Source organism: Cyrtonyx montezumae, unplaced genomic scaffold, assembly GCF_038088225.1.
Source record: "Cyrtonyx montezumae isolate F1298 unplaced genomic scaffold, pur_monq_1.0 scaffold_4, whole genome shotgun sequence".
In the NCBI taxonomy this organism is placed as follows: Eukaryota; Metazoa; Chordata; class Aves; order Galliformes; family Odontophoridae; genus Cyrtonyx; species Cyrtonyx montezumae.
This window is the reverse complement of record NW_027072045.1, coordinates 14,417,958-14,437,771: the sequence shown is the minus strand read 5'-3', so window position 1 is coordinate 14,437,771 and position 19,814 is coordinate 14,417,958. Positions and strand designations below refer to the sequence as shown.

Here is a 19,814-nt window from a genome sequence, read left to right as displayed (position 1 = left end):
GGTTTGCAGGTCCCCATTCAGACTCTTCTGACACTTGACAGCTCTTCCTCTGCCCACCATGGAGTTCCTGGGATTGCCCACGATCCTCGTGCTGGTCTGTATCTCATGCCTTCTCATTGCTGCATGGAGAAGTACATCGCGAAGAGGGAAAGAGCCTCCTGGTCCCATGGCAATCCCCATCATCGGAAACATTTTTCAGCTGAACCCACAGAACTTGATGGAAAGCTTTAAGGAGGTAAGACTGTCTCTTTCATTCCTGTGTTGTCTCCCTCGCCTGTAGAGCAGAGCCAGTCTAGACAGTCTCAGCTTAATTCAGCAGGCAATGTTGATATTGCTTGGAGCAGCTGTCACACTTAAACAGAAAAGCATTTGCATGAAGTTTACTTTTGACGTATTGTGCTGCCTATTGCAGTAACCATACGGATGACGAGTTGTGCACTGGTCTCACAGATGTACAGCAATATGCAATAGGTTTGCAGTCAAGGTGCTGAGGCTTTTGCCATATTCGCTGCACTCCTTTTGTGCCTGTCTCCTCACTGCTGTGGCAACAGGGCCCAGCCCTGTTTTAGGGAGGGCCTTGTTCTCTTTTGTTGCCTCTGCTCCCTGGCAGCTAGGTATAATCTGCAGGGTGGGGAAGTTGTGAGTACAAGGGCTGAATCAAAGCTGTTTGAAGGTGAATTGTACTGCCTAATTTCTTCCCTAGATTCTGTCATGCATCTGTCAAACGAAAAACTGTGTGTTGCATTGCCTGCAGGAGAATAGACAGAATGTGTTTGGCTGTGGTGCCTACTCCTGAGGGGATTGTGAGGAGATGATGGTTGGTGGATAGGAAATGGCTGAGGAATTACTTGGTTTCCAGATGCTTTGAGAAGGGCTCTTACTCACCAGCAGTGCACGTTCTGGGGAAACCCCACTTATACGGAGAAAGCAGGCCTGTTGGGAAGCTCTAGGTACACAAACAGTCCCAGAGAATGAATAAGATATAACAGTTGTACGAAACACAGTGACTATGTAGTGTTCTCGTAATTGTGAGATGTCAGGCAGTAACACAACTGCACATGTCATTATGTCATTCAAATATAGATTTTCCAGTGTCATTATCAGCAACCTCCTCCTCTTCATTCTCTACAGCCTTTCTTTATCTGCCCCAAGAGGCAAAGTAATTACAGCAGAATAGTTGCTCAAACCACAGTACATGTGGCAGGCTCAGAGGTGTGTGCCTGGAACAGTTGCCCATTGTAGATTACATTTGCTTGAGTCAATGCGTTTCCCAGACCTCATCTCACACACTCTTCGTACTGACTAAGGTGAGGTCTGCTGAAACAAAGCATGCTCCAAACTTCTGTGTTTCTCACAAAAATGCAGTTACAGTGCTCTAGGGATTGGTACAAAAAAGAAGAGACCTTTTGTCTGTCACTGCTGTGCAATCTGCAAATGTAGAGAAGGAAAAAAAAAAAACCAAAAGAACTTTGATATGAAGCTGCGAACTTATTTTTACATTAATAACATTCAGATGTGGTGTTCCTTTGTTCTTGTGTTCTTCCTTCCTACAGCTCAGTGAAAAGTATGGTCCTATCTTCACAGTACATTTAGGCCTCCAGAAGGTTGTGGTGCTGTATGGCTACGACATTGTGAAAGAAGCCCTAATTGATAACGGAGAAGTCTTCAGTGGAAGAGGACTACTGCCACTGATTGAAAAAGTCTTCAAAGGCTTAGGTAAATCCCTGTAAACTATGCCATACAGAGTTGATCGTGTAATTGACACAAAAATCCACCTGTGAGAGCAATGGAAATGTAACTGGTGAAAATACTGCATTTGTACATAAAAATAAGGAACAAAATTGCTAGAAACCCAACTCATTACTCGGACCTGGCAGTAGGATGAAGCCCTGGAGAACTGTTAAGGTCCTAGGCTGGCTCCAGTGAGTTCCTGTCTATTTTCAGCACCCTTCAAATTCTGGCTAAAGCTTTGTTCACAAAATGTGCCTCTAAGACATAATTGTTCTTCTTCCATTTCTGAAAATACTGCAAGGCCCCTACAGCTCAGGAGCCAATCACTTTAAATTTCAGAGCACAATAACAACACACTAACGTAGGCTGTAGTAGTAAGAGTCACACTCAAGGATAGGTCCTGGGCTCATTCAGCAGGGCAGATCCCAGTGCAGCATTTATTCCAGTAAATTCTTGTCCCATGGTATTTTCAGTGATGATACGATGTGTGAAGGTGCATCACTGAACATGTGAATAGTTGTGTTTTCCATCTGCTTGTAGCCAAATTGAGATGAGTACCTGTGGTACTTTTTATTGACAGCCCATTGTCATTTCTGTTATTCTGGAAATAAACGGTGGTGCTTTGATTGGATTGATCGAAGAGTCACATCTAAAATTGCATGAAACTTAGGGTTTAGGTCACATATAGCTGTCGTGGTAGACACATATATGAGGGGCCAGTGTGGGGGAGTAAAACTGTTTCCTCATGGAGTCCTGTGTTGTTCCTTCTTGTGATAGGCATTTTGACCAGCAATGGCGAGACATGGAGGCAGATCCGACGGTTTACTCTCACCACCCTGCGTGATTTTGGGATGGGGAAGAAGGGCATTGAGGAAAGAATCCAGGAGGAAGCTCATTTTCTGGTGGAGAGGCTCAGGAACACACATGGTAGGACACGGATGTGTGCTGGGAAACCTTGCATATCTGCACTGAGACACTGGGGGTGTGCCACTGTACAAATCAAGGACCCAGGAATTGAGCACACAACTCCAGTTTCTGCTACTTTAACCTATACATGCATTTCTGGTAGGATGTAAATTACTATTTCTTTTAAGTACCTTCCCTGAGTGTGGTACTCCCCTGGACCACAAGCTTCCTTTTCACTGACAGCCCTCCCATGGGATGATCTGCACAGAGGAAAAAGCAGATGGACCCAATAGGATGCCAAAGTAGCACTGTTTTCCGTGAGACGCTGGAAAATTCATTCTGGATTCACACATGAATATCCCTGCTACCAATCTGAGAAAGCGTGCTCAGCTGCACTGCCATTTTCCTTTCATTAATGCTGCACTGTATATGCCGCAGTGCAAGCGTCCAGCTCCGGGTCACTTTGTTACGCTTTATACTGTGTTCTGTGTTTGACTGTGTACCAAAAGGCTTCACAAGCAAGGTACGTACAACTGAAAAGTCTGAAGCATTTTTACTCTTAATGCTAGCACTAAACACATAGGACTACTAACCTTCTAGACTTAGGCTTAGCATTACTATGCTCACCCCTTCTGACAAGACATCTGTTGAGGCTTTGCTGACCAGGAGTTATCAGCAAGGCAGAGAAGGGCTGGCTCCACTGCTGCACGAAAGAGGCTGATCTTTAATGTTATCATTTTCTCTTGCCTTCTTTTTTTAATCATTTTATTCCTTGTTATCTTGATGATTCCCATCTTCCTCCTTACGGTACACCGTACTGCTCATCTCTCGTACTTTTGACTTTCCTGGCTTCATGGAGTCAATCTCACCTTTCCTCGCTTTTTTTTTTTTTAATTATTTTGTTAGAATATCCTGCTGCCATGCTATCAAAACTCAACATTTGATCTCAGGTATCTGAACATCTAGGAGAGAGTTATACAGCTGAGGTTACGCCAGTAGATCTTGTAAAGAGGTGCAGTAGCCTAAAGACATGGCTAATGCAAGGTGGTTAGAAGTTTCATTGCATTTTGGTGGGACTCTGCAGGCAGTCTTAATCAACAGTATGTCCTGCCATGAGACGTGTCAGCTGAAGAGGAAACAAGCCACTCAGAACAGCATTATAGGATGAATGGGACAAAAGAGGTACACAAACATCTCAAACAGGAAAATCAATCAATTGCAAGTAATGAAGAACCAACTGGATAAGCCTCTCTCTGTCTTCTTAAAGGACTGCACTAATCTGGGCATCACGTGGATGCAAAAATTCCTTGTAGGTGTCAGGGGAGCAGATGAGTATTGAAGTACTGAAAGCAAGTGATATATTTTGTTATTGCAGAGAAACCTTTCAACCCTGGTACATTCTTAACACATGCTGTTTCCAACATCATCTGCTCCATTGTATTTGGGGATCGGTTTGACTATGAGGACAAGAAATTTCTCAGTCTAATTGAAATGCTGAGTGAAAATGAAAAGTATCAGACCAAAATACAAGTACAGGTTTGTGCAGTATCATTTCATTAATAAATGTATTAAGGGTTGTGGCTTTAAAAAGAATATTTATTCATGTTACTCATTTTTCATTGGGATTATTGTCCCTGTGAATTTTGATGGCCAGAATGTCAGTTGAGTGCCCAATTCTTATTGTTGTTTCTCTTCTGTATTTTTAATTTATGAACATCCTATTGTTTGTCCAAAGAAGGAAATGATTGCAAAAGTAGCTCATGTGAAGTCTTTCCTTGATTATAGTGAAACCATGATGCAAAAGGCATTAAATTCTATTTAAATAACAGAAACAGTTCCAAAACATATTCTTCCTTCTCAAAGAAACAGTTATAGGAAGAAATAATTCCAAGCACTTTAACCAGAATATGTTTTTCCCTCCTTTTATTATTACAGCTCTACAATTTCTTCCCAACCATCATGGATTGTTTGCCTGGGCCGCATAAAACTCTATTAAAAACCATTGATGATGTGGATGACTTTATTTCTGAGATTGTAAGAGCACACCAGAAATCCATCGATCCCAGCTGCCCTCGAGACTTTATTGATGCATTTATCAACAAAATGGAGCAGGTAATGTAAGAGTGAGGAAGAGCTTTTTGGATGACAGGAAAATTAGCTCTTGAATCCTTGCATCTTCTCCCAGTTGTAGCAGTGTGCTGGGCTTTTGCAAATACAGAAGGACATTTGTTTTTCTTGGCAATTTCCTTCTATCCCCTCCATTTTCCTCTTAAAGGTTTTTAAGAGCAGCACTAACAATGGCATGCAGCACTGGCCAGAGCTAGGAAAGCTGTAGACCAATCTCATGATGGAATTCAATGCTCTTCCCATATTATCCCAAATGTCAGTAGAAGAACTGTTATTCCTGATGTCCTGAGAAGTGCTGTATTTTTGAAAAGACATGAGGTGTCTAACATACAGTATAGGCACAAATCTTCCTTCGTAGAAAAGCTTCTTATCATTTTTGCTCAAAGAATTGTGCCAAATTTTCCTCCAGGAGAAAGGGAACTCGCATTTCACTGTTGAGTCCTTGACCAGAACCACACTTGACTTGTTCTTTGCGGGAACTGGGACAACCAGCACCACACTGAGATTCGCACTGCTGATTCTCCAGAAATACCCAGAGATTGAAGGTGAGAGGAAAGGGAATATCCGCTTGAAAATATATTCTAATCCATGGGTTCAATGAGGAGTGTTTGCGTCACTCCCACTGGTGGCAACAGTCCCTAATAGCAGAGATGTCTATCAGTCTTCATTTTACTTCCACAAGTGAGCCATCAGTACCAGGTACGTTCATATATTCTCGGGGGTGAGGGGTGAAAAGCAAGCTTTGCTGCAAGTGTGAGGAAAGCTTTAGGGAAACAGCCATTCAATTTGCTTTTTCCCTAACAGAGAAAATACAAAAGGAGATTGACAGTGTGGTTGGCCGAGACCGAAGCCCCTGCATGGCAGACAGGAGCCAGTTGCCGTACACGGATGCCGTGATCCATGAAATCCAGAGATTCATTGATTTCATTCCCCTTAACCTACCACGTGCTGTGACACAGGACACCAAGCTCAGAGACTATATCATCCCCAAGGTCTGTTTCTGGGAGAAATTATAACCTCTTGAAAACAGTGATGCGCTAAAATAGATGTGTTCTCCTTTAGCTTCAAACACACTGGAATGCAATACAGAATCTGAATAACTTGGTTTTGGAGGGGATTCTGTAAATTATTACATCCATTGTATTTGGAAAAAGTTTTTTCATTCTCTGAATGAGGAAAGACATCAAGCTTCCAGTTTTTGTCATACAAATGTAAACTATCAAAGTTCTCATTTATTTGAAAGCAATATTAAATAGTTTAACCAAGCTTGTTGTTAAAATCCATTACAGAACTTCCTTGCCATACTTACAGAAGGAATTTTTTATTTAATAACTGCTATTTTTAAACTGCCTATTTGTTGCCTACTCAGACAAAACGTGCTGTGTTATCTTCCTGCAGGAGTAGTTAAGGACCATGAATCATTTATTATTAACATTATCTGTCCAGCTGTTCTCCTTTGTGTAGGCAAAGAGCACTTCTAACTTTATTCTAGTATAAGTGAACTTCACAGAGATTCAATTGAGCAGTTTTCTACGTCACCAGGTTTTTCGTAACACATGCATGTGCAGAGTTAGGTGTTCAGAGGCCGTAGCTCAGCTAAGTTTTGAGATGATCCTATCCTTCTGATCTGTGTGATACTGAAGGAGTCTGATAAAGCTGAAAAGATAATTTACTGTTCATTGTACTAGAAAACCAAAATTGCTCATACTGCATGTCTTCCAGCTTTCCTCATGACATTTTCACACTGCCAATTCTGACTGACTGTGGAACATTAAGGGACCACAGAACGGTTAAATCAAAACAGTGCTCACATATTCAACTCTGAGAACTGATGGATGGGACATGACTTTTGCAGATCTCCACTTTAATTTTCTTCACTTTATGCTATTTCAGGACACTATGGTATTACCTTTGCTGTTTCCCATTCTGCAAGACTGCAAGGAATTTCCAAACCCAGAAAAATTTGACCCTGGACACTTCCTGAATGCAAATGGGACTTTCAGGAAGAGTAATTACTTCATGCCATTTTCTACAGGTAAAAGAGCTCTTTCTATGTCCGATCCTAGACTATCTTCACCTAGAACCTCTTCAAGGATTTCAGTGATTCTGTCATCACAATCTAAAAAGTGATGTCTGGAGATCTGCTGATCTTCCAGACAGTTCTATCCCATGTACTACAGTTTCAGTTTACCTCCTTTTCTTTCCAAGTACAAGAGCTCCTCCAGTGCATTCTACAAGAAAAGGTGCATGAAGTGGGACTCATAGCCATGCACTTCTCTCTCCAAACTAGCCATAAAACAGCAGAAGTGGAAAAGCCTTTAAACTGCATTGGCCCACCTGGTACTCTCACATTGTTCAGACCTTAGTTTAAATCAGTTCACTTCCCCAGAAGGATGCAGGGCTGCCTGCCCATTCTGAGAATCAGAACTTTCAATGCAGAGTGGTTAAAATCAGTTAGCAGGAAAAGTACTCTACCATCACCTCCTATTTTTTCATTCTTTCTTGCAGGAAAGCGCATCTGTGCAGGAGAAGGTCTGGCTCGGATGGAGATATTCCTATTTCTAACATCCATCCTGCAGAACTTTACTTTGAAGCCTCCCATAGACCGCAAGGACATTGATATTTCTCCAATAGTCTCCTCTGTGGGAAAGATACCCCGACCTTATGAGGTCTCTTTTATCCCACGTTCTTGAAGTGAAGAAATCTCCCAACTCTCATATTCATGAGAACTCTTCTGGAATGACAATCTTTGCCCAGCCTGACAAGACTGCAACACTCAGATCATTTGCTAGGTTCCTTGTGGACATAGGAGTTTTGCTTTTATAGAAAAGTAATTGCATGCTGCTTTTATAATCAGCACATCCAAGTCAAAAGAAAAGCAGAATAGGTGATTGCATAGGGAAGGTGACAATTCTCTGGGGAGAACGATAGAGGCTCTCCTTTGCACTTATGTCACCTGTTAAGGTTCCTGTTTGTTTCCTGGTGTGTCAAGGTGTGAGGGCTCTGAGAACTCTTCCGCTGCTGCTGCTGCCCTTGTCACCTGATCCACTCAACAGAGTAGGAAAAGATGCTTGCACTGTACGGATTTCGTAGACACTGCTTCAGGCACACCTCTCTGCATTTTCAGTTTGCTTGTGACCTATTTGTAAAGGAAATCATAAAGCAGCATGGAAGCATTTCCTTCTGTCAGATTATGACCATCTACTGCATTCCAGGTTATTATAGCCTTAATAAAGTCTCTGTGTATTTGGACAAATAACACTGATTATCAGTAGATGGCTTTCACCAGATTTGATATCCACTACTTTGCTTCTTGGACGTGACATAAACACCTCCACCTCCAACGTTAGTTAAGCACATGCACATCTTATATTCACTATCAAGAAAGATGGCTGCATGGACAACTTTAACCCAAGCTGAAGACAATTCCACCAGAAGGCTTCTCGAGCTCTTCTCTTTTGGGATACTAATATCTTGCTGATTTATTGCGAATTCCATAAGGGGAAAAGAGTTTCTTCTGCACCTCTTCCAGCAGACAAACTTCAAGCTCTGAACACAATCATATTCAGAACATATGGAACTGAATTTAGGGAGGAGGTGCAGTCTGAGCCTGTTCTTTCTGTTTTGTCGGCTCCAATGTGTCAGAGCAGGAAAGAATGGTGATTTTTTTCTGTACTATCAGTCCTCTTGTTTCTTGGATTGTAAGCCTTAATACAAGCTGTGTGTGAGACAGCTCTGCATTTCGGGATGCATGCCTGGGAGCAGGTGGGCAAAGCTGCTGCATTCATTCCACAAGTTGATCTTTTAGGCACACAATAAGCATAAACAAATTGGTTAGGGCACAGCCACAGGTTCAGCTACAAAGCTGAAGCAAAGGTAGAAGCCTTTGATTACTACCTATCCTGCTCCACAACTCTAGGTTTTCTTAAAGCTTTTGTTAATATATGAAAAGGAGTCACCAAAAAAAAAAAAAAAAAACTCTACCCAAAGTAATTCTCAGAGGAAAATGCATGGCACTAGTGAATTATGAGAATTAGCTATAGATGAAAACCATCACAGTAAAAAAGGCACCAGGTAGTTCACAGTATATTTTTTTCTTTTTCTTTTTCTTTCTTTTTTTTTCTTTTTCTTTTTCTTTTTCTTTTTCTTTTTCTTTTTCTTTTTCTTTTTCTTTTTCTTTTTCTTTTTCTTTTTCTCTTTCTTTTTCTTTTTCTTTTTCTTTTTCTTTTTCTTTTCTTTTTCTTTTTCTTTTCCTTTTCCTTTTTTTCTTTTTCTTTTTCTTTTCTTTTTCTTTTTCTTTTTCTTTTTCTTTTTCTTTTTCTTTTTCTTTTTCTTTTTCTTTTTCTTTTACTTTTACTTTTCCTTTTTTTCTTTTTCTTTTCCTTTTTCTTTTTCTTTTTCTTTTTCTTTTTCTTTTTCTTTTCTTTTTCTTTTTCTTTTTCTTTTTCTTTTTCTTTCTTTTTCTTTTTCTTTTTCTTTTCTTTTTCTTTTTCTTTTTCTTTTTCTTTTTCTTTTTCTTTTTCTTTTCCTTTTCCTTTTTTTCTTTTTCTTTTTCTTTTTCTTTTCTTTTTCTTTTTCTTTTCCTTTTTCTTTTTCTTTTTCTTTTTCTTTTTCTTTTTCTTTTTCTTTTTCTTTTTCTTTTTCTTTTTCTTTTTCTTTTTCTTTTCCTTTTCCTTTTCCTTTTTTTCTTTTTCTTTTTCTTTTTCTTTTCTTTTTCTTTTTCTTTTTCTTTTTCTTTTTCTTTTTCTTTTCTTTTCTTTTTCTTTTTCTTTTTCTTTTTCTTTTTCTTTTTCTTTTCTTTTTCTTTTTCTTTTTCTTTTTCTTTTTCTTTTTCTTTTTCTTTTTCTTTTTCTTTTTCTTTTTCTTTTTCTTTTTCTTTTTCTTTTTCTTCTTCTTTTTCTTTTTCTTTTTCTTTTTCTTTTTCTTTTTCTTTTTCTTTTTCTTTTTCTTTTTCTTTTTCTTCTTCTTTTCCTTTTCCTTTTCCTTTTCCTTTTCCTTTTCCTTTTCCTTTTCCTTTTCCTTTTCCTTTTCCTTTTCCTTTTCCTTTTCCTTTTCCTTTTCCTTTTCCTTTTCCTTTTCCTTTTCCTTTTCCTTTTCCTTTTACTTTTTCTTTTTCGTTTCTTTTTCTTTTTCTTTTTTTTCCAACACGCAATTTAGAAACTCAGAAGTGGCTCAGAATATGCCTGAGAAGGACTTTTCTGGAGAACCTGTGGATGAGGTACCCAATAGAGAGGGAGTGCATTGCCATCCACAGCTGATAAGTGTCTGGACAAATACAATTTAACTCAAAAAATACACCCTTACTATTAGAAATACAGTACAGTCCCAAGTTTCTCAATTGCTGGACCGGGTTCTTCTTAATGTGCACCACTGCACCCACCAAATCCTGCAATCTCTCTCCATCTCTTCTGTAGTTTAAAGCAAGTTATTCTTCAGATGTAGTTACTACGTTTCTTATGAAGGGCAAAGCAGGTAACTTTGCTCAGGAGGCAACTTCTCTGTTTCAGACATCTTTCTCCATGCAGACTAAAAAGACAAGGAGACAAACAATGCAAACTGTAAGGAAATGGTTGTGGATCCCAAGGCTTCCGCTGCAACATGAAACAGGGATGCAGGATCAAAGGAGGGCTTGATGCTGCATCCTGGAAGTCTCACTTGGCGTATAAGGTAAAGAAACAAAACAAAACAGTCAAAAACAATCAGTAGCTCTTACTTTCTCTGGATTAAGCATAACAGTTAGCTAAAATCAGTAGATACTGGCAAACTTGGATGAACTGCTTTATCTCTTAACTTTTTGTGACCTCAGTCAAAGTTCCACTGTAATATCAGAAAGCAGGGACATACATTAATCATTAACAAATCTATCTTTAACGAAACACATCATACTATTATAGAATGTTTGTTCTCCACTTCTTGTTTGGTTTTCCTTGTTTGGTTTATTTTCCTTGTATGTTTGCTGTCCAGTGCACATATTCACACCTGTAACACTGCATATATGACATATGTAGCTGCAGGCCAGTACTGAATAACTTTTGTCCAGTTGGATAACTTTTAACATCTCCACTTAAACACAGAGTTCCAGGTTAAAAAGTATACTCTAAAGAGCAGAAGAGGTATTTTTAGCAGTTGAACACCTTGTAGTTTCCACTAGTGATTTAAGACCCAATTCTGAATTATTTTTTTTTTACATCTACACGAAGTACTATTCTGACACTTGGATCCAACTTCTGAAGAACCTGTTAGAGTAGCTGGGCAGAATTGCCTCAGGGGTACCAGGGAAAAATCCTCATCTGGATTTGACCTCTTACATTTCTGCTTAAAGAGCTATGCTTGCTGTACTTGCTAGGCTGCTTTATCCCCTGGTTAGCAGTTAACAGTTCAACCTGTCAAGAACTGTTTCAATTTCAAAGCAATTGCACAGATCACTTCAGAGCTCTTCATAGATCTTCAGAGCTCCAGGAGTTTTTCACACTTGTAATTTTAAAACAACATTGCTTCTTTCTTTTTTCTTTTTCTTCTTTTTCTTTTTCTTTTTCTTTCCCTTTTTCTTTTTCTTTTCTTTTTCTTTTCTCTCTTTTTCTTTTTTACTTTTCCCTTTTCTCTTCCTTTCCTTTTTTCTTTTTTCTTTTCTTCTTTCCTTTCTTCTTTCCTTCCCTTCCCTTCCCTTCCCTTCCCTTCCCTTCCCTTCCCTTCCCTTCCCTTCCCTTCCCTTCCCTTCCCTTTTTTACTTTTTTCTTTTTCTCTTTTCTTTCCTTTCTTTCCTTTTTTACTTTCTTTCTCCTTTTCTTTTCTGTAGAAAAGCAAGACTTTCAGCACAATACTGGTCCTTAGTTTTCCTTAACTGCTTTCTCTTATACAAGTTTTCTCTGCTGAAACATCGCCCTCTTGTGGCTGTCTTGCAAATCTGTCACACAAGACAAGAAGCAGAGAAATGCTGCATTACTTTTCTTTGAACATTTCTGTGCCTTGATCGTATAGATTCCCACACTCTCCAATAGCATGTAAGTTTGTACGTGGTGAAAGGACCTCACATCAACCACCAAATGCATCCATGAGTGGAAAAAAAAACATGGCTAAGTCACCGGTTCTAATAAAATATACAACTGTCACTGAAGCATATTTAAACCTATTCTTCAGCCTCACTGTAAAGACAAACCAGATGCTGGACCCCTAACTATACAGAGGTTGCACGGGGAAGGCTAGGAAGCTCCATGTGCACTCAGCACTCTCCAGGGTGAGGTAAGTGTAGAGGATGGTTGGACTAGATGATCTTGTAGGTCCTTTCCAACCTAATGAACCTATGAAACTATGAACCTAGGGAATGAGATATTACTTGCATGTGACCATATTTATCTGACCACTGCCACTGCCCTGACCCTGAAGAGTGAGAAAGAGTACCTGCTAATTCCAGCTGCATGGATGCTCTTAGAGGGCACTTAACCCAGTTTCAGCAGTGACACTGACAGCGTCCTCAGTTTTCAGACGTCTCTCTGGAGATTTGAGAGGCGTTGCTCAGCACTTACAGCTAGTACATGAGTACTCCAGAGTGGTGTTCTGCAGTCACAATCTGTTTAATCACAAACTTCCAGTTCTCTGCCAAGCAGAGGACAGACCTTACCTTATTGCACCCGAGAACATGCTCTTGCTTGGCTAGCAAGTCTATCTCCACGCGCAGTATCTTGTGCGCAAACAGGGCACAATACATATCTAAAGTCTGTGTTAGGAAAACTTCCAGCTTGGTTGCCGTAACATCCAAGGTTGGCAATGGCAGTATCACCTGCTGCACAGCCCTAGGCAACCTGCTCCAGGTGACCATGCTTGAGCAGGGTGTTAGAGAATTGACTTTGAGATCCCTCCAACCTCAACCGTTCTGTGATTGTGCACAATACGGGAAGAAAGGCTGGCACGGGGTGAGCTTTTACACTGAGCAAAGATTAAGGGTGATACACTTAACTGTCTTCTGTTTTGTTTCAATTTTTTAAGCAAGACTAGTAGCTCTAAAATATTTTCTTCCATTGCATGCCTCCCCGTGGTGCCAACAGCTGCCTCACTGGATCCAAGGCAGCCACAGTAGGGAAGCACTGAAGGATGTACATAAAAAACAGAGCGGAGAGCAGCACAGTCTTTCATGGTCTGTTCAGGTTAGGCAGCCAGGCTGCTAAAATGATCCTGATGACAGAGGATTCTTACAGAGTTCCAGCATTTCAAGTGTAATGAGGACAGTATGTATTAAGGAAAATGGGATAGTGACTGCAATGCATCTGAAATACAGTGGGGCGGACCTGTATTCAGTTCTGTACCCAACTTGGATCTGTGCAGTTTGTCTCCACAGGGTCTAAGGACATTGAACACATTTGAAAAGGGAGCTGACTTGCACATAATTGCCAGCATGCTGCCATTACAGTATGGAGTCTGTGTCATTTTCCATTCTGTATCCAGTACTCGATTGGCAGGTTATCTGACAGAGGAATTTATTTGTCTTGCTGCCTAGTGATAGGACAAGTCACTATTTAATATACACATACCTGCCACATCACATGGACAAGAACACAATGTTCTACACAGCTCTACATGGCAATACTGGAGTGCAAATCTGCCACTCCTCCACTGACTTCCCCTGAATCTTGCTATAGCACAGGGCCAGCTGCTACTCCGCAGTGGAGAGCAATCTCTATACATTAGCACTCGCTATGTACCTCTAGCACTGCTTTTCCAGAAAGAGCTGGGAATCAAAGAAATCACTAGGCTGGAAAAGCAATGGCCTTGTTTCGATCCCACGAGCCTATCCTGCCAGGACTTCCAATGGCTTTTCAGCTCTGGATTCAGACATCCACATGTCCAGAACCATTTGCAACCTGACATGAACTGTTTTGTTTTTTGTTCTTAGAGATGGAGAGGCATCAGGTTAAGGGAACTTGCAGGGGATGAGGAATTATGTTCAGCCACATGTGAATGCTGTATGCTGTAATGAAAATTCCAATTTGTACAGGGAGCAGAGGATCTGAATAGCACCCTCACAACAGATTTAACATCAGAAGCCAAATACCTGTGAATCTCCTCCATAATAGCAAAGAAAAGGCACAGTACTATCCACACTGGTGAGTCTGGTTGAATCATGCTCATCCCTTGTACAATCACAGGTGCATGAAACACTGGAGAAACAGGACTTCTAGACTCTCTGTCACCTTGTCTTATTGCAGTTGGTATGTTATACTTCTGAGCATCAAAGATCACAAACCACTGTCGTTCAAAAAACAGTTTCTAGGCATGGAGGTTTTCGATGTGTCACTACATTCTCTTGTCTACCAGAACCATGAATGCACTGTGAAACCTAAGTTGATGACATATCAGAATTAAAAACAGGTTGCTGTTCTGTATGGTTTGATTTTCCCAAACAAAGAAATAGCTCTTCTGTTGGTACCTTTTTTTGTTGGGCTGGAGGATAGTGCTTTGGTAACAATATTAATGTTTAATTTGCTTACACAGGTTGAAAACTCATCAGCCAACTAATTCTGAATAAAAGTAGCAGACACAGATGTATGGATATCTCTGGGAGACTTAATCCTGTTATTATATTGGTACCCATTCAAAAAAACCATTCTCAAAGTCTACATCAGGGTCATTCAAAGCAGAACTTTCCCTGTTAAAACCCAAGATTTTTTAAGTGAAGGCTCTCAAAGGACTCGCTTTACTGTTTTTAAATAGAACTAGGGAAAACTTCCAATCAACTATTTAAACAGTGGCCATACTATAACCGGCAGAATTTTTACCATATTGGCACCTGACTAATGATACCTCCAAACAGCCAGCATTAGGTTTGAACTTTATCAGTACTTGTACTGTCCTCTACTGCAACCCCAGCTTCAACTAGTCTGGGTCAACAGGTACAAAAAAGACCCAAATTTTGGCTGGACACTTCTGTTCAGTAAAAAGGTTTCTGTTAAAATTTGCAATTTGAGCACTGTTCAGCTGGTAAAGGAGTTTTCTCTGCTGGGCTTGCCTCTTCAAAAATGAATAGGATTAAAAATGCAGAAGCTTCTTTGGGAAAGTAGAGAAAGGATGCATTAAGTTAACAAAGCATGTGTTAAAGTGGTACATGTAATTTCACCAGAGGTCAGGATAGTCAACAGATATAAATGCAGGAATACTTGGCACAAGAGTGCAAAGCATGTTTTCTTCTATGATCTCCAGTAACTGTAAAGCATTTGTCTTTATTAATAGATCCTTTGAAAAATAGAAATACAACTTACACCATCTTTCCAACAGGAACTTGAGATTCCAGAGAGACAAATGTAGCAAGTTGTTTTATCCTAAATTTATAATAACTAGTCTCTCTATTTTAAACAGATAAAAATGCATACCAAACTTAAGTGTTTCCAATACCATGCTCACAACTCCAAAGGCTGGGGAATCTCCTCAATACAGAGCTCAATGAAAGAAAAAAGTAGGCTTATGTCTTGCTGCTACTAAGTGAAAATGTCTTCATAGGTTATGCAGGGCTTTTCCTAGGTAGGACGTTTCATCTTGAACATAAGACAAACATAGGGATAGCCAATATCAAGAGGCGGATTAGGGACAAGTTTTAATTTTCCACTGCAGAACTGAGGCAACAGAAACACCAGAGAAGAGGAAAACACCATTCAGCCTTAGGCCTGAATACAGCCAACTGTATTCAGTAGATAAAAAAAAAAATTACCATTTTTATGTTAGCTGTTACCAAATCCTTGTCAACATATAAAACTGTTGTTGTGCAACTCAGAGATCAGTCTGACCCACAGCCCAACTCCAACGTAAAGACTGTTGCAATCTCATCGTTTCTCCAGTTTTTTGTACTTGGCTTCTGCAGAAGGAAAAATAACAGCATTTTAGAACTGGGCAGGTAAAAGACTTGCATCTTATACTCTGCTATACATCTTGAAATCCAAGTTAATTTAGATGAATCACTTGAGGTCATTTTCTCCTAAAGGATTTGGGCAAATCTAATCGAACAATGGGATTTTTAAGAACTAGATACTTTGGGTAGACAATTCAAGTTAACATAAGCCCGACTTGGGTGCCTGGTGGAGCTTTATAAATCCCTCTATTTGCAGGACGAAATATCTGTCTTTAATATTTGTATCGGCCCACATTGCAAGTCAGAAATCAAGCCTCACTGATAAGCTGTAGTTCCCATGAGTCCATCTCCTTATAATTTTAAATATTAATCTTTTACCAACATTTGTCACTTCACATACACTTCTAATGTTCATTACTTTGAAGGTGGCTCAATACTACACTGCTTGAGCAACTCTGTCACTCAGACTTGTTAAACAAAGCAGGAGTTTACTTTGTAGTTTTCTTAAATCTCCTTACAGAGGACTACACTGCTAGGTATTAACAGCAGAAGACAGTAGTTACCAAGTTTTTTGGAATATGCATCCAATTTATATGCTGCCTGCTCCAGAGCTGCAACCTGCTCCTCAATTAGGTTGATTTGTTCCAGATATGGCTGAAGAGCAGCATCTTTAAAAACCAGAAAAATAATACTTGTCAGTTCTTACTTTCTCTTCTTTCTTCTTTTCTTCTCTTTCAAGAAACAGTTAACACTGGAAATAATTTCTCATCATGTTCTTCAGACAGAATACTTTAAAAGCTCCTTCCTTTCCCCACTCCGAAATCAGGTGGTGATACTGACAGACATATTCCAGCAACTTATGAAACATTTTGTACCTATTCAACACAAATATCAATACAATATATATATATATAAAGTAGTGTTATTTAATCCTTATCACTTCAAAATCTGGGGTAAAACAGTATGTAAGTTCTTTTAGTTTAGTCTGTGTAGCCTATAGTTGTAACAAAATACAGAAGACTGGCATTTTCTAACATTACAAAATGTTTAGTAAGTTTTTTTTCCCTACAGAACCCACTGGAAGGTAAACTATCAACACCTTTGATACTTCAAATCCCAAACAAGTGTACAGTTAATTATTCTCCTCCCTTACTTGGTTTACTTACATTTTTGATTTAAATCCTTCAGATTTCTACTGATGTTTATAGCAATATCTTTCATTTCTAGGTACTTCAAGCTAGTCAACTTGTTCATGTTTTCCAAGAGTTTGTAGTCTTCACTGGTGGCTTAAGAACAATAGAGTTTATTTTAATTAAATGTTGGTGCAGTTTGAACTGGGCACAGACTTTTCTAAAAGACAAGAGAGTTCAAAACAATAGCCAAATATAACGAGAATAGTTTAGATGGCAGTGCAGGTACTAACATAATGCTGCATATTTTGTACGAAGAGATGACATTTTGTGCACTGTAAAAATAAGTTGGACTGATGAATATATACTCACTTTTTCTCAGGCAAAAAATTAACTGACTAACAAAAATAATCCAAGAGCAACTCCAGAAAGAAGGAAACTTGTCACTTTTGAAGCTCCAATTCAGCTAAACATGAAAAAGAAGGGTGCTCCAAATATGAGAATGGTAGATTGAGCTTTGGGCAATCCCAGTACTTTCTCAGCCTCACAGACATCTTCAACTATCTCAGCAATGTCACCTTGATCAAGAAACTGAAGACATAATGCAGTGATATTCAAAGCACAAATTACAAGGTTTCTGGTTCCCTGTTCATGTAACAGGGATAACAGATTTTCTGCACATGCACAGTAATTTGGAATGACAATTGTATAAGAGATATCATCAGCCTTAAGAAGTATCTCAGCTAGAAAGGTATATGCTTAAGTGATTTAACTGACAAGTCTTTCTTGCTTTCAGCAGAAACTCAGGTCAGATGATCTGCAGGGTACCTTCCCACCTAAATAATGATGTCATTGCCCAATACAGAACCAAAGCAGTCAGACAAGACTGATCTTAAAAATGAGCATATGAAGCACCTAAGACAAACAGAACAGTTACCAAACACTATTTGTCCATGACTACTTCAATTGATAAGCAACTTAAAAAACTTTTAGAAGTTCCCACAGATCTAAAGCAGCATCAGTCTTCAGAAACTGACATTTCAGTAAACTTTCCACAGCTTATTCTAAAGCACAAATGCTGGAAAACATATGTACTAACTTTGCTCTCCATCGGATATGAAATAGACACACATGTTCCACTTTCAGTTCTGCTTCTCTTCCTGTCTTTCTTCACTTACACCTCCCCCATACTACTTACAAGAATCTGAAGAACAGAAAAATACCAGACAATGTTCCGGCTGCTGATACACTAAAGCTTTGGAAAAATATCTGCACTAATCAGGGACTTCATTAAGCCACTAATTCACCAATGTCAGTGTTGTCAGCAGCCTAGCAACATTTAAGTCATGGAGTGCCAGTTTTGTCAGATATTGTAAGATAGTTTACACAAACAACACAACAGAGTTCCTTAAGAGAAAATGAAAAGAAACAGGTATTTACTTGCAGGACAGCACTGCAATGCCTTACCTGTCAGTTCACCTGTTAAATAAGTGGCCATTTTGCTGAACATATCTTTACAGAGCTCATTGATGTCTGCTTCTGCTGGTTCCTTAGCTTCCTCTGCTGTTTCAACAGCAGGATCCTCTGATCAGAGTACAGACATCACAGGGTCAAGGGAAATCAATGAGTACAGACATAGATAACAAAAATTAAAGTGACCCACTGTTTTTTTACGTTGACTAGACCTACTTCCCATACAAACTGTTTCCTTTACACTGAAAGATAACAAATCTTGGCTGTTTCCTTAAGGGGGTACGAAGATTATCTTAAAACTCTTTATGAGGTCCCCTCCCACGGTGATTTGGGGAGTCCTTTTGTGAGATGTGGCCTCCAACGACTTAGCACACCACGCAGCTGATCTTTACTTACAGCCACTGATTTAAAACACGAGATCCGACCCCAGGGCAGCTCCACGAGGGGTGAAACAGGATTTCCAGCCACTATGAGCGCTATGCGCTGCTTTTCCCACAGAAACCCACTCCCACACCCTGCCCTCGTCCTCGCAGCCCGCAGCCCGCTTCAGCTTCGCCTCCGGCCTCATAGCACAGGCTCCCTGTTTCTGCCGTCCCAGCAACGGCCCAGAGGGGGACTACGATTTCCCTCTAGACGGACAGACGGCCCCGCCCGCAGCCAGCCCAACCTGCCTGCCCCTCCCTAGGCCCGCCACAGGCCACGGAGCAAACTCAGCCCCAGCCCCCCAGCCCCTTACGCTTGGCGGGCTGCACGCCGGCCTCGGGCAGCCCCTCCGCTGCGGTCGCCATGGCGACACTGCCCTGTCCCGCGGCGCCCACTTCCGCCGTCACCCTCGCGCCAGGCCGCGATCCCGCCCCCTGCGCATGCGCGACCGCGAGGGAGCCGGGTGACGCCGCCGCCGCCGCCTTCGCGCGCCGCTGGGGGGCGCTGTCCGGCTGTGGGGTCACCGTGTGCAGCGGCGCGAAGGACAGCGGCAGGTGCGGCACGGTGTTACTTTTTGTCGCCTGTGCGGTGGTGATGCAGCTCAGAAAGCACTCCAGCAGGTCCAGCTCTCTCGTGTATTGAGGAGTATTCATCTGGACACAGTACTCCAGGTTGGGTCTGCCCAACGCAGAGCAGAGGGGCAGCATCACCTCCCTCACCCTGCTGGCCACACTGCGTTTGTCATTAATGAAGATGATCAAGGGTACCGACCCCTGAGGAATAGCACTTGTAACTTACCTCCATCATTTCCCCTTTCCTCAAATAGTCCATCCATCAAATCCATATTTTTCCAATTTGGAGAGCCGGAAGTTATGGAGCACTGTGTTTATGCTCTGGCCTGGTGCTTGGTGTTTGCCCTCTGGCTTTGCTGCAGTTAGTACAGCTGAGCTGCATGTCTTTTTCAGCACAGCCTTAAGTCCTACCATACAGACGTGGTGCTGCTAAACAGGAAGTCTGCTAAAAAGACTTCCTACATATACACTTTGTTGTTTTTTTTTTAACAAAGAAGTCTTCAGTAGTAAAAGGTTAACTTCTACATTACAATAGTAACATATTTCTCACTCTTTGGACCCGCTGCTGTTTAGATTTCATCAGCATTCCAATCCCTGCCACCCACCAGCTCAGGCTGC

General features: G+C 40.6%; 2 protein-coding genes across 4 annotated transcripts; one reads left to right on the top strand and one right to left on the bottom strand.

Annotated features, from left to right (window-relative positions):
- The first annotated feature begins 18 nt into the window (after positions 1–18).
- On the top strand, positions 19–7,971 carry LOC136055209 (cytochrome P450 2H2-like). The gene is made up of 9 exons (XM_065746919.1): positions 19–235; positions 1,554–1,716; positions 2,509–2,658; positions 4,013–4,173; positions 4,573–4,749; positions 5,174–5,309; positions 5,569–5,756; positions 6,658–6,799; positions 7,273–7,971. Exons 1-9 carry the CDS (start codon positions 59–61, stop codon positions 7,455–7,457), a joined length of 1,479 nt encoding a protein of 492 aa, XP_065602991.1. The 5' UTR covers positions 19–58; the 3' UTR covers positions 7,458–7,971.
- A 3,574-nt stretch (positions 7,972–11,545) lies between these two features.
- Positions 11,546–19,046, bottom strand: BLOC1S2 (biogenesis of lysosomal organelles complex 1 subunit 2). 3 transcript variants are annotated; one of them, XR_010622763.1, is made up of 6 exons: positions 18,938–19,046; positions 18,196–18,312; positions 16,765–16,884; positions 16,153–16,266; positions 15,461–15,596; positions 11,546–11,668 (listed from the first exon to the last, which is right to left on the bottom strand). XR_010622763.1 is itself a non-coding variant. In XM_065746003.1 (5 exons), the coding sequence occupies exons 1-5, from the start codon at positions 18,987–18,989 to the stop codon at positions 15,520–15,522; spliced, it is 480 nt and encodes a 159-aa protein (XP_065602075.1). In that variant the 5' UTR covers positions 18,990–19,046; the 3' UTR covers positions 14,956–15,519. The 3 variants fall into 3 exon arrangements, 2 of the variants coding, with proteins under 2 accessions (XP_065602075.1, XP_065602076.1); XM_065746003.1 differs by lacking the exon at positions 11,546–11,668 and having other exon boundaries at positions 14,956–15,596; XM_065746004.1 differs by lacking the exon at positions 11,546–11,668 and having other exon boundaries at positions 14,956–15,604; positions 16,162–16,266.
- Between the last annotated feature and the right edge of the window lie 768 nt (positions 19,047–19,814).

Coding starts and splice junctions, on each gene's coding strand:
- BLOC1S2 (XM_065746003.1), bottom strand. CDS start 18,989: ATGGCGACCGCAGCGGAGGGGCTGCCCGAGGCCGGCGTGCAGCCCGCC. Junction 18,313..18,937: donor CGGCGTGCAGCCCGCCAAGC/GTAAGGGGCTGG, acceptor TACTCTGATCAG/AGGATCCTGCTGTTGAAACA. Junction 16,267..16,764: donor GAAGGATTTAAATCAAAAAT/GTAAGTAAACCA, acceptor TGGTTTTTAAAG/ATGCTGCTCTTCAGCCATAT.
- LOC136055209 (XM_065746919.1), top strand. CDS start 59: ATGGAGTTCCTGGGATTGCCCACGATCCTCGTGCTGGTCTGTATCTCA. Junction 236..1,553: donor TGATGGAAAGCTTTAAGGAG/GTAAGACTGTCT, acceptor TCCTTCCTACAG/CTCAGTGAAAAGTATGGTCC. Junction 5,757..6,657: donor GAGACTATATCATCCCCAAG/GTCTGTTTCTGG, acceptor ATGCTATTTCAG/GACACTATGGTATTACCTTT.